Raw genomic sequence first — 12,460 nt, 5'->3', positions numbered from 1 at the left:
TATATATATCCAAAACCTGAAAAATGCCATTATCATGCATTATGCCAAATCCCATTTGAATATTGATCAATGTCTTCATCAGATCCTTTTTTCAGGACTTAAAAAAGTATTAACGTACACTACTGTTCAAAAGTTTTTTTTATGTTTTTGAAAGAATTCTCTTATGTTCACCAAGGCTGCATTTATGTGATCAGAAACGCAGCAAAAATAGAAATCTTGTGAAATTTTATTATAATTCAAAATATCTGTTTTCTATTTTAATATATTTTAAAATGTAATTTATTCTTTTGATGATGACAGCAGTTCTGAGGTTGAGACGCCCATGAAGGCGACTCCACCGAACCAGGACTCTCGGTCTGTGCCAAGGACTTTGTATTTGATCTAATTTGGTCTTGTTTGAATTTCAATTCAATTTTCTTAAAAAGAAAAACATGAAAATCAAGACAAATTTCTGCACATTAATATTACCATAGTCTTGTTGTACTGAATCCAGTTTATATTCCCTTCACAAGTTCATTTTCATGTTTCCAGTTTAAGCATGGACAGTGAGAGTGATGTCAATGAGGAGTCCCGTCCTCCCAGCCAGGAAGCCCCCTCACCTCTACCCAAACTCAGCTCAGCAAACCTAAAGGTAAGATTGGCATTGCATTGCAATGAAACTTTGGACCGGTTTATACACTGAAAATAAATTGGTGCAAGATTTACTTTGAAACAATTTTCACTTGGAAATTGCTAGTAAATTTCACAAATAATTACAAAGAAATGGCAAGTAACACATGGAATTGAAAATAAAATTTTAAATAAGAAAGACTGGAATAGTATTTTTGTGTAAAATATGTTCTAATAATCTAAAAAAAAAATCATTTTTACAGTGGATCAGGTTTATATTTGAATTTGATTTTAAATAGTTTGTATCCTTTGTCAGATGTTAGGAAAAAAGAGCCCAGATTCTTGCACCCGTGAGAAGGTGCTCAAGAGGGGATACGACAAGGTAGGAAGGGTAAATAACTGAATCATACTCATCCGTGGCTAAAATACAGAATTTTATTGCACATAAAACTACACTAGTCAACATTTGAAGTGGATCAAAATGCATTCTTGTCTTAGGACAACTTTGATGAACCTTTTAGGTTCACTTTAAATATTGACTACTGTACAATGGAGGTTTTAAATGAGTGATCTGATTACAGGCTTATACAGAGGAGCTTGTGGACCTTCATCGCAGGCTGATGGCTTTGAGAGAGAGGAACATTTTACAGCAGGTAAAAATAACTTTTCTTTATTTGGGTGTATTTTAAGTGATTCTTAAATTAGGGAAATGTTTGTAATTAGCACAAAAAAAAAAGTTTGTTACCTTATGTTCACCAAGGCTGCATTTATGTGATCAGAAACGCAGCAAAAATAGAAATCTTGTGAAATTTTATTATAATTCAAAATATCTGTTTTCTATTTTAATATATTTTAAAATGTAATTTATTCTTTTGATGACAAAGCAAAAACCATTACTCCAGTCTTCAGTATGATCCTTCAGGAATCATTATAATATTTTTGTTGAAAACCGTGATAATTGTTTTTCAGGATTCACAGATGAGTAGAACGTTTAAAATAACGGCATTCGTTTGAAATAGAAAGGTTTTGAAGCAATGTAAATGTCTTTACTTTCACTTAAGATCAATTGAATGCATTCTTATGAATTTCAGGTAGTGTCTCTCACTGTAGAACATCTGATATGTGTGTGGTTCATGACGCTTTTGTCAGCTTTCAGGAGTGATGTTTGCTGCTTTTTGGTTGACATATGCATTTGTGTTGTTTTTTTTTTAGATTGTGAACCTCATTGAGAAGACTGGGCATTTCAACATCACCAATACAACCTTTGACTTTGACCTGTTCTCCTTGGATGAGTCAACTGTACGTAAACTCCAGAGCTACCTGGAAGCCACATCCACATGACACAAGGAAGCTGCTCGGCCGTGATTTTCAAGAGTGTGAGACTGTTCAAACTGACTGGGGGCAGAGGGAAAGGTATTGAAAGCAACATACAAATGCACAGGAACAAACAAAAACAAAACGAGCAAACAAAAAAAAACTTTATACTGTAATAGAAATAAGCAAACAACAGAACCAGGGGCTTAAAGGGGCGGTATTCAGGGTTTATCTAATAACAGCACTGCACATTGCACTAAAAAACAAACTGTTGGCACAATACTGTCCAAAATGGACAGGATCTCGCATAGGAACCGTGGAAGAGATACCGTATTACAAGTAGGTACATTTCAAGACTGGTTTTGCACCAAAGCTGTAACACTGGTGGAAAGGATCCTTCACTCGGGCCTTTATGCAGGGGCGATGACTGAAAGACTGTGTCCCCTCTATACCCTGTCACTCTTCTGCTCCACGTACATCAACCACTCAGCACAGCTTGGTGGCGTGGAAAGAGCCCAACTAGATCAATCCTTATCAGCATACTGTTTGTGTCTGCATAGCTTTGTAGCCCCATGTGTTGAATAAAGTAATACTCTCAAGCTTTGGTGATAGATGCTCCCTCGGATCGACTAAAGGGGAAAAGCTATCTGCCTTTGTAGTGCCTTTTTAAAATATCATGTTTTTAATTATAATTGTTTGTGAGTCTCTTGTTGGTTTTTGGATGACCACGAATGATCTGTCAACATTAATATGCCTGAAATTGACATTCCAGGCCCTTTAAACACCGTTTAATACCTGTCCGGAGAAAACACGTTACGAGAGAACCATTCTGCATGTGTGATCTGAGAAGGTCTTGTGCATTATTCTGTTACTTGATGGTCAGCAACATGAAGTCAATTTGTTACGCATTTACAGTTCTTTTTGTAGTTTATTTAAGTAACTGTGCACTTTTTCTGGTCACTTCAGTGCTTTGTAATGATCTGATAACTATATTTATGATTATTTTCTTTTTTTACATAATATTGACTTGCAAAAATGTACAGATTTTTGTCAATGTTTTTAAATGCATCTATTGAAGTCATATTGATTATTCGATCACTTGAGAGAATATGCACACAGATTGAAGGGGGGACTTTTTTGTCTGTATTCCAATGGTGCAATTGGAAAAAGAGTCTTCTGTTCACCTGAAGTATTATACAAGTGAAAATGTATTTGTGTCAGATACGTATTGTCTGATGACACTGCTTTTTTAAAAGCATACCTGCTTGACATGTTATTCTTCATTGTCGATTGCCAGTTACCCTTTTGATTCTGAATAATGTATGGTTATAAAGTAAACAATGTTTTCAGTGAAACGTTTGTGGCAGATGTATGTTACATCATGGGTAAATTGCAGTGATCTGTTTTTTGCATGATTAACACTTGAATAATCACTTGCAGGAATATGCATACAACACTCACAACCCTATACATTTATCAGCTATCCTCAGGACTATTGCAAATACAGAAGATGCTCATAATAAATCCACATATTACAAAACATTATAGCATGAGGTGCAATCTGAAAACTTCTAGTAGGTCTCTTCACTGTGTTTGCTTCTCTACTATAAAAAGTAGCATATCCATATCAAGGGGAATGGGGTCATTTACAGTATTTATGTGAATATGTAACAATGTGTATTATAAAGACCACCATACACTGAAGGCTTAAATTGTGGAACCATTAAAGCTTGTTCTCGGTTTAGTTTATATCAGTATGTGTGTTTATAAATTTACTTTTTATATGTCATGCCTACAATTACTTGCCTTTCGGGATGAAAGGAAAAGTCATACATCTCAAGCTCATTATTTATAGCAACATTTTAAGCATGACTGACACATTTTCAAGCCTGTTATGAACATATAATAGCCTAATAGACTTAAATAGTATAAACTTGTGTATAATTTTTGCTTTTCAATCGATAGATAATGTGTCCCTGGTTGTAACCGGTTCAAATTTAATAATATAAATGCCATCACTTGCAGTGGAGAAAGGCACCAAATTATTGGAATGACCTAAATACAGACCAATAACATCTACATAACTATGACATAAATTGGAGGAGTGTACCGTGAAAATGTTTAGGGTTGTTATAAGTAGCGTGGTGTGATATATACTGCGTGAAGGCCACGTGTGGATAGTTCTTCTCAGGAATATGTCAGCGCCTTGTCATGTTCACGGACTCGAATAAAGTGGAATCCGGATTTGATGACTTTTATTTTGAAATTCGAGACAGGAAGTGACTTACTGCAGCTAGATTACCATTTATGCTAATTGTCTATTTGCCGGGATACGAAACGGATGGAGAGTGCAGGCGTCGTGTTTACGGTAAATCTGCGATTTTGCATTTGTAAACACAACGACGCTGCTAGGATAACGTTTTCGTCGCATTCACATTCCTACAGTTTCAGAATTACGACCGTTAATGAGTATCTGAGAGAAATGATAATTTCTCGTTGAAATGACTGATAAGATCTTTGGGCTACTAGCAGCCGCGACTGTTTTGATTCATAAAACTAATTCTTTTATCATATAAAAGAAAGGTTTATGGGTATTTACTAGTCTGTATTTTAAATGAGACTACACGTGTGGTTTAACATCTACATGATGAACCCTAAACTCACGAGCCCATCCAGGAACAAAAGCTGCTCGATTTGGTGTCCTGACAATCGTCAATGTTACAATCAGCAGCGTTCAGAAATAATACAGCCAGTTTAAATGCGTTTACTTTGCTATCAGGTGATGTTGATTTCGTATTTGTCGTTAAATTAAAGGTTATTTAACCCTAGTAAACGTATTTCACTGAGATGACACTGTTGAGAGAAGGACATTGCTATTTTATATTTGTGAATATAACGTTACCTATAAAAAATACCTTCACTTCGGGTTATTTTGTGCTTTATTTAACTTAATAGTTAATTGTTTTTGGGTTTATAACATACTGCATGAAAGGTAACTGAACACAAGATACTGACTGGTTTGGTACACCATTTCTCTATTGTGAGCATTTCAGATATCTAGTAATAACCTGCAGCCAATGTGATGTAGTCTTTTGTTTAAATTAAGCACATTTATTTCTATTCTTAAACGCATTCATTCTCTATTGCATGCTGCATTATGTCCTTTTTACCCTCTGATTTTTCAGGAATAACTTGAGAGGTCGTGAAGATGAGTTCTCAGCAGTATCCACATCCAGGACTCCCATCTGGCCTGGGACAAGCACAAACACCAGGCAGCAACACTACAGGACTAACAGGAAGTCAGAAGAACACAGGTTTAAGACACATTGACTAATACAGACTAATATAAAGAACTACACTGTAATGTTAGTGAATGCTTAATAGATCATAAGTAAATTTGAGTTATATACACTGTAACAGTTGCCAATATCAAAAGTCACATAAAGAAAATGAAGGGGGCTCAGTCACCATTGAATAACATATTTTAATACCCTTTTTAGAAGAGCATACAACTTCAAATTCAAGCATCACAAACGTCTGGACCATATTTCATTTAGCAGTGTTATCAATCTTTTCATACTTGGAGGCAAAACCTTTTAAAAGTCCTACCAACATTAAAGTCCTGAGTTACCACAAATGTCAAAGGTTCATCACAGCATTGCAGGTGTTAAAAGGATAAAATCCAAGATCATCCAAAATGGTAGTCCGTAAAGATGTTTAGAAGAAATTTCAAAGTTAAAGTGAATAACAAATCAGAAACTTTGACCAGTTGAGATGCCTTCAAAAATTAAGTGGATACAAAAACCCTTAGGACAAAACAAAACAAACTAGCAAGCAAAGTAAAATTCCCACTATAAAACCTCTGATAATGATTAGGGGTGTGCACAAATATTCTATCTGTAATTATTATTAGAAAAATAAAAACACAATTCAAATTTTACCATGTGTTGCTTTGCTGGCCATAAATGCAGGGAATCCATGATCAGTCCTAAGCACTCAAACTAAAAGTCAGTTATTACTAAAAGCACTGGGTGGCGCTGTGGAGTGTGTTATCAAGTTGATTGTATTTGATCACAGAATGTCGCAAAGTTTGGAATTACTCAAAATGATCTTACAAAATGGAATTACTTTTGATCAAATGAATTGGTGAAACTGAGTTATCATAATATCACCACCACAATGAGAAATCACATGAAATCCAAACAGTCAGTCGACTGAGGAAAGACAGCTGTCCATCACTGCATTCATGACTGCAGGTAAGCGCAGCTGTACTCCGAGTGAGCCGAGAAGAGAGCTTATCTGATAGCGAAATTATATTGAGGTTTAAGAACAGAAAACACAAAGTGATGAAAGAAACTTTGCTTAGCACACCGTTATTTTTGTGTCTCTGGAACATCTGTGCCGGCGAGCATTCTTACTGTTATCAGACTGAGGAGCCAACTTTCATGTGGATATTATTGTTTTTCTCAACATTAACATGATGTGAGACAATAAAAACACGATAAACCTAGGCCCACTCGAGTGTATGTACGTTCTGTACTGGTCTGCTTTATTTTTTCCGTTTGCTCTGCTTGAGCTTGAATGCTTTTGTTCTTTATATACAGTATATATATGTATATATATATATATATATGACTGAGAGTTAAATTACCACTTATTTTAAGCATAGAAGTCAGGTAACATCTTACTGGATCCACTGGTCCCGATTCGGGTGATTGTCCTTGACATATGATGCAATAATGATCTTAAGAGTTCTATTCACCCTTTCCGTCAGGTTAGTCTGCGGGTGGTACGCAGTGGTGAGTTTTTGAGTTGCACCCCGTTGTCTGCAGGTAGCGTTTAGAAGTTTGGACATAAATTGTGGTCCTCGGTCTGACACCAAATATGTGGGTACCCCCCATTAAGTAAAGATCTCCTTGATAAGAATGTTAGTTATCAAAGGTGTCTTAGCTGACCGTGAAGGGAATACCTAAACCCACTTGCTACAGTAATCCACAGTGACCAGCAAATACTTGTTCAGCTTCATGCTCCTTGGAAACTGGGCCCATAAGATCAGTGCCAACAATATATATCCAGGTTCTTTTACAGGAGTAGATTGAAGGGTTCCAGAAAGTTTGGATTAGTGTTGTCACGGTACCAAAATTTCAGTATTCTGTACCAATACCAGTGAAAAACCACGGTTCTCTGTACCAATTTCGGTACCAAAGCAAAATACAAAAACATGCTAACTAATTAAAAAATTTGACTATACTTTCATTTAATCCAAACTGTGTACATATTTAATTTTAAAGGGCTTTTAACACCTTCTAGAGTTATTCAGCCAAGAATAACAACTAAGTTAGCTAAAAAAAAAAAAAGCCCAGAACTGCTTTTCTGACTGATATGACACAAACAATGTTAACCATTTGTACATTCTCTAACACGCATATTTTAGATTCACAATTCATTTAAAAGCCTCTGGTGTGTAAAAATAGTAAATATCATCATGTCCTCCTGTTTTTTTTTTTTTACCTAATAAAAGTTATTAGTAAATGGGAGCATTAAATAGTTAATAAAGAAACTTCATTCTAATGCTCACTATATTAGCGTTAGCCACGCTTAGGCTAATGATTAACTACTCTAATAACAGCGATGTTCATTTCAATCCGACATTCAAATTAAAATATTGAATAATATTCATAATAGCGGTATAAAAGCGGTGTTTCCCACAGACTTGCACTCTATTTGTGGGGGCATATATATGCAAATTCATTCTCTGCCAGCAGGAGGTGCTGTTGGAGTGGTAGAGATCAAGGTTTCCCCGGTAACGGCTGTAATCAAATAAGCTGCGCTCACAAACGCTGCTCAGGAATTACCACATCTGTGCACCTTTCGGATAGTGCATCAAGAACCGGGTTGACCGGGTACTCGGTACCACCGGTAATTCAAAAAACCTGGTACCGTAACGTTTAAATTTTTTTAGTACCGACTTGGTACCGAAGTACCGGGTCTTTTGACAACACTAGTTTGGATATACGTGGATTGTATTGCTGACAGACTTGGCACTGTTTGCAGTAATCCAATACATCGTGCTGAATTTCTGGCCAATTGGTACACGACATTGAGTAGTCAACGCAATGTTTTCATGCGCCCAAGATGCCTGCTCAAAGGATTATCATGTGTAAACTGGAGAAATTGCTGCCGTAGATCCTTTGGGATGATCACTTGCAAAGTATGACCCTTTTGACCATCAGGAATACATCTGAACAGAAAGCTGTTTTGTACAACATAGTGGATACGTTGGGGGTCGATAGGGTTAAACTTCTCTTCATCCCACAGATGCTGCAATGATTCATCACCATTCTGGTCGGCCATGTTCTTCCCAGTTAGTCTCCATTCACATCTTTTGCTTGGCATACTGCAACACATCTCAGTGCCTCTTATTCAAGCATTGCAAGGGACAGTGAAACAGGCACTACATTACATCTCCCTTTCCGGTACCTCGCAGTAAAGTCAAAACCTTGGAGTCTGATAGCCCACCTAGTAAGTCTTGATGTTGGGCGAGGATGGTTGTAAACCCAAGTGAGTGTGGCGTAATCTGTAAGGACTTCAAAAAGTCTCCCTTCCAGGTATTGTCGCCACTTTTCCCCAGACCGCCCAGACCACAGCAAGGCATTCTTTCTCTTAAATGGCAAATTATTTTTTCTTCTCTTTGAAGCAGCCGGGATGCATAGGCAATGACTTCTTCTCCCCTCTCTGACTCATGAGTCAGCCCAGCCCCAAGTCTGATGTCACTCGCATCAGTCTGTACTTTGAATGGTTTACTTGAGTCTGGGGGCATGAGAACAGGGCCTTCAGGGCATCCTTCAAGTCTTCTAAAGAATGTTGGCACTCTTCAGACTAGTTCCATGGTGCACCCTTCTTCTTAAGTGCATGAAGTGGAGCAGCACATTCTGTTTTTTTACTTAATATATGGAATAGAGTGATAATTTTTTCTATTGTCCCTTCCTCTGAAATTGTGTTATAGAAAAGTCAGTGATTTTCTTACCAATGTAGCGAATCAGCTCAAGGGGAAATATGAATATTCTCAGGACACTAATATATTGTCTATGTACCTACATATAATATACACTCTCGTTTAGATCATCAGAAGACTAATTCATAGATACTAAACATGGTAGGATTACATATAGGAAAAATGACATGAACGAGTGGTTCTATCATAAGCCTGTATAAAACAGTATAAAATATCAAAGACAACATACACAATGACCTGAAGGATATGTGTGTTCATTCAAAGAAAGGTTTTCCTATGGATTAATTAGAGAAGAGTCCATTTCTACTGTGCATTGTGTCTCTTCCTATGGAAAAGGTAGTGATTTTCGCTACTCACATTCCTTTGGGCCATAAAACCAGTGATATCAGCATTAGTTGCCATGGGGACCAGGGGGGGCCTGGTGTCGTTTCCAGACATCCTGGCACCCAGTTTATTGGGTGAGGGGTCTGTGACGATTTGTTAATCTAATGAATAACTGATTTGTTAAATCAAATGAAAAATTGTGTGTTTGATTGGTCCAGATGCTACACCAATTTACACTTCTTAAGGTTAAGTGTTAGGCCAGCTGATTTCAATGCAGCAAACACCTTCTTTTGATCCTAGAAGTGTTGCTGGATCTCTCTGGAGTATACGACAATGCCGTCTATGTACACAAAACAGCATTTGACTATAAGATCTTGCAGAACTTTATTCATCAGACTTCGGAATGTTGCTCCAGCATTTTCAACCCAAATGGTAGACAAACAAACTCATACTGGTTGTACTTGGTAACAAAAGTAGTCTTCTGGGTACTACTCTTGTCCATTGCCACTTGTCAGTATCCACTCCTAAGGTTTTTCGGTACTGAATACTGTAGCTCCATAGACAGACTTTAAGATATCTTGTATCTGAGGCATGGGAAAGCCATCCAATGGAGTTTTAGCATTCAGTGCTCGATACAGAAATGCATTCCTCCATCATTCTTGGGCACTAGCACTACTGGAGCAGCCCATGGGATGTAAATGGCTGTATTATAGTTTTAATCAGCATGGCTTTGACTTCTGCATCAATGAAGTTCTGCTTATTGACTGGAAAGAAATATGCTCTTTTACGTACTGGGATAGATTCGCTAGTTATTATCTGGTGCTTAATGATCGAGGTTTTAAAACGTAAATTTTAAAAAACATATTAAAAAGGTCTCTTATGGCTCGTTTCCACTGAGCGGTACAGTACGGTACGCAATTATTTACGTTTCCACTGTTAGAAGTTGTGAATGGTACCAAAATAGCAAACCGTACCACTTTTTTGGTACCCTTCCGTTGGGGTACCTAGCACAGCAAAGGGTACCAAAAGGGTGGAGATAAACTCATCACAGAACGTTAATTGGTTGACTAGAATTCTTAGCTCGGCTAGTCCTTCCGACATTTGCCGCTGGCTCTGATGTCTCTGTAGTGATTAAACATGAGATACAATTAGTTTAGAGTAGGCTATATTTAACAGGCATTCGTGGTCTCATGAATCTATTATTTGTTCCAGGTCATATCGTTTTGGCTGAGCACAAAGTTATGTTTAACTTTATATATTTATTTTGAACTTTACTGTAGTATAGTGCTTACTTTGTAGCATAGGCCTACGTTTGACTGAATTGTTTGCTTTTGTCTTTATTTCCTCTAATATAAGCCTCTTATACTTATAATTTTATAATGGCTATTATTGTTCATTAAAACTGACATTTAACAAAAAGAGGCAGAGTTGTGCTTATTGTCGCGCTTTATCGTCGAGTGCTACTTTCCGGCATACACTATACGGCTCTGTGTAGTAAATGCCGCTCCATCTGAAAGCACGTGCTGGAGATTTACTACTAATAACAGGTACAACACATATTCTCAATAATGCATTCAAACAAATGTAATCTTACAGTGTTACTTCATCTGTATCCGATTTCGAATTAGCAGAAATCTGTAAGAAATGCATCGATCCGTAGGTAAAATAACTGACGAAAACGTACTGTATTTTCATCACAAACAAAATTTGCACCGCGAAAAGCAGCAATTATGCCTTTTTAAAGGGGTCATATGATGTGATTTCACGTTTTCCTTTCTCTTTGGAGTGCGATTCAAACACGAGTTTTGAGCAGTGTAGAGTAACACTTGTTGTTTGTCGTTTCTCCAATCACAACATGGTTTTATGTTTACGCGCCGCGAGATGCCACGCAACGCGTAAAAAGACAGTACAAGTTTAGCATTATAATCAGTAATTATGTCCCCACTGGATGCAACAAATGCCTCTTTTGTAATGGGTTTTATTGGTTTTGTGTCGTCGCGCCGACACAAAATAATGTTCTTTTTAGCAACGTCATATGACCCATTTAATGCTGACAACCATGTTATTAGCTTATCATGTGGTTTTGGATTTGAGACTTTAGTCTTTGCAACTTTACAGATCTTCTTTATGCACCAAGAGCTTGTAACACTCCAAAGAGAAAGGAAAAATTGAAATCGCATCATATGACCCCTTTAACACAGAGTAACAGCTCACTGCCAGTTATAAAAGACACTGTAACAGTCTGTCACAGGCAATTCTAGTTGCATTTTTCATAAATTAATTTCTTAAATTATCCTTTGACTATATTCTGGCCCGCCATCTAGTGGCAAAAATTTTGTTGGCACAATGCCAAACTTACTTGCCGAACCCTGGCTTACTGGATCTGTTACAACAGTATTGTTCAATGTTTAGGGTCAGTAGGATTTTTAAAAATGTTTTAGAAAGATAACTCTTATCCCCACCAAGGCTGCATTTATTTGATCAAAAATACAGTTACAAAATTAAAATATATTATTAACATTTAAAATGTGTATTAAAATTTGGTGCTTAAGAAACATTTCTTATTATTATCAATGTCAGTGCTGCTTAATGTTTCTGTGGGAACTAGAATACTTTGATAAATAAAGTTCAAAAGAACAGCATTTATTTGAAATTGAAATCCTTTATAACATTATTAATGTCTTTGCTGTCACTTTTGATCTACTTAATGCATCCTTGCTAAATATAAGTATTAATTAAAAAAAAAAATGTCCTTACACACCCCAAACTTTTGAAAGGTGGTGTAGTTGGAAATAGACACCTGGTTAAAAACCCTGGTGTTAATGCATATCAAATGTAGATGACAACAAGCTTTGGAAATGTTGTGCTCATTTAGATGATTATAAACAGACAGTCTTGAATTTATCTTCCATATATGTTTATATGTCATTGAACAGTTTACACCATCAACTGACTTAATGTGGTTCCTTTAAGGAGGACATGAAGACTCAAATCATGCTCAACGTGAGCTGATGTCCAGCGGAACCATAGCGTTCAGAGATGACAAGCAGGAGACGGTAGTGGTACGACCCTACCCCCAACCCCAGACTCAGCCCCCGCCCCACGGAACAGCTCAGCCTCTGCCCCCTCCTCTCCCTCAGCACCTTCCCATCCAGCCAGGCATGCATGTCTCTGTGTCAGCAGCACCATCCCACCTCC

At 37.1% G+C, this 12,460-nt stretch overlaps 2 protein-coding genes across 6 annotated transcripts in view; both read left to right on the top strand.

Moving 5' to 3' along the window:
- The window catches only part of LOC107718125 (protein ENL-like), a 13,102-nt gene extending 9,445 nt beyond the window's left edge, over positions 1–3,657 (top strand). For 2 of the 5 annotated variants that reach the window (XM_016525090.1, XM_016525093.1), the window contains 5 exons: positions 311–354; positions 532–631; positions 926–1,000; positions 1,191–1,262; positions 1,822–3,657. In XM_016525090.1, coding sequence (XP_016380576.1) covers positions 311–354; positions 532–631; positions 926–1,000; positions 1,191–1,262; positions 1,822–1,950 — 420 coding nt within the window. In that variant the 3' untranslated portion in view covers positions 1,951–3,657. The remainder of the gene's footprint in view (positions 1–310; positions 355–531; positions 632–925; positions 1,001–1,190; positions 1,263–1,821) is intronic. The other 3 variants (XM_016525092.1, XM_016525088.1, XM_016525091.1) reach the window with 2 other exon arrangements.
- A 451-nt stretch (positions 3,658–4,108) lies between these two features.
- Positions 4,109–12,460, top strand: part of LOC107718165 (histone deacetylase complex subunit SAP130-A-like) — a 22,988-nt gene continuing 14,636 nt past the window's right edge. The window contains exons 1-3 of the mRNA XM_016525143.1: positions 4,109–4,291; positions 5,109–5,237; positions 12,236–12,453. Of these exons, the coding sequence (XP_016380629.1) occupies positions 5,132–5,237; positions 12,236–12,453 (324 nt within the window). The 5' untranslated portion in view covers positions 4,109–4,291; positions 5,109–5,131. The remainder of the gene's footprint in view (positions 4,292–5,108; positions 5,238–12,235; positions 12,454–12,460) is intronic.

The sequence above is a fragment of the Sinocyclocheilus rhinocerous genome, unplaced genomic scaffold (assembly GCF_001515625.1).
Source record: "Sinocyclocheilus rhinocerous isolate Xijiao unplaced genomic scaffold, SAMN03320098_v1.1 scaffold480, whole genome shotgun sequence".
NCBI classification, from domain to species: Eukaryota; Metazoa; Chordata; class Actinopteri; order Cypriniformes; family Cyprinidae; genus Sinocyclocheilus; species Sinocyclocheilus rhinocerous.
This window is presented reverse-complemented; position numbering and strand designations above follow the sequence as displayed.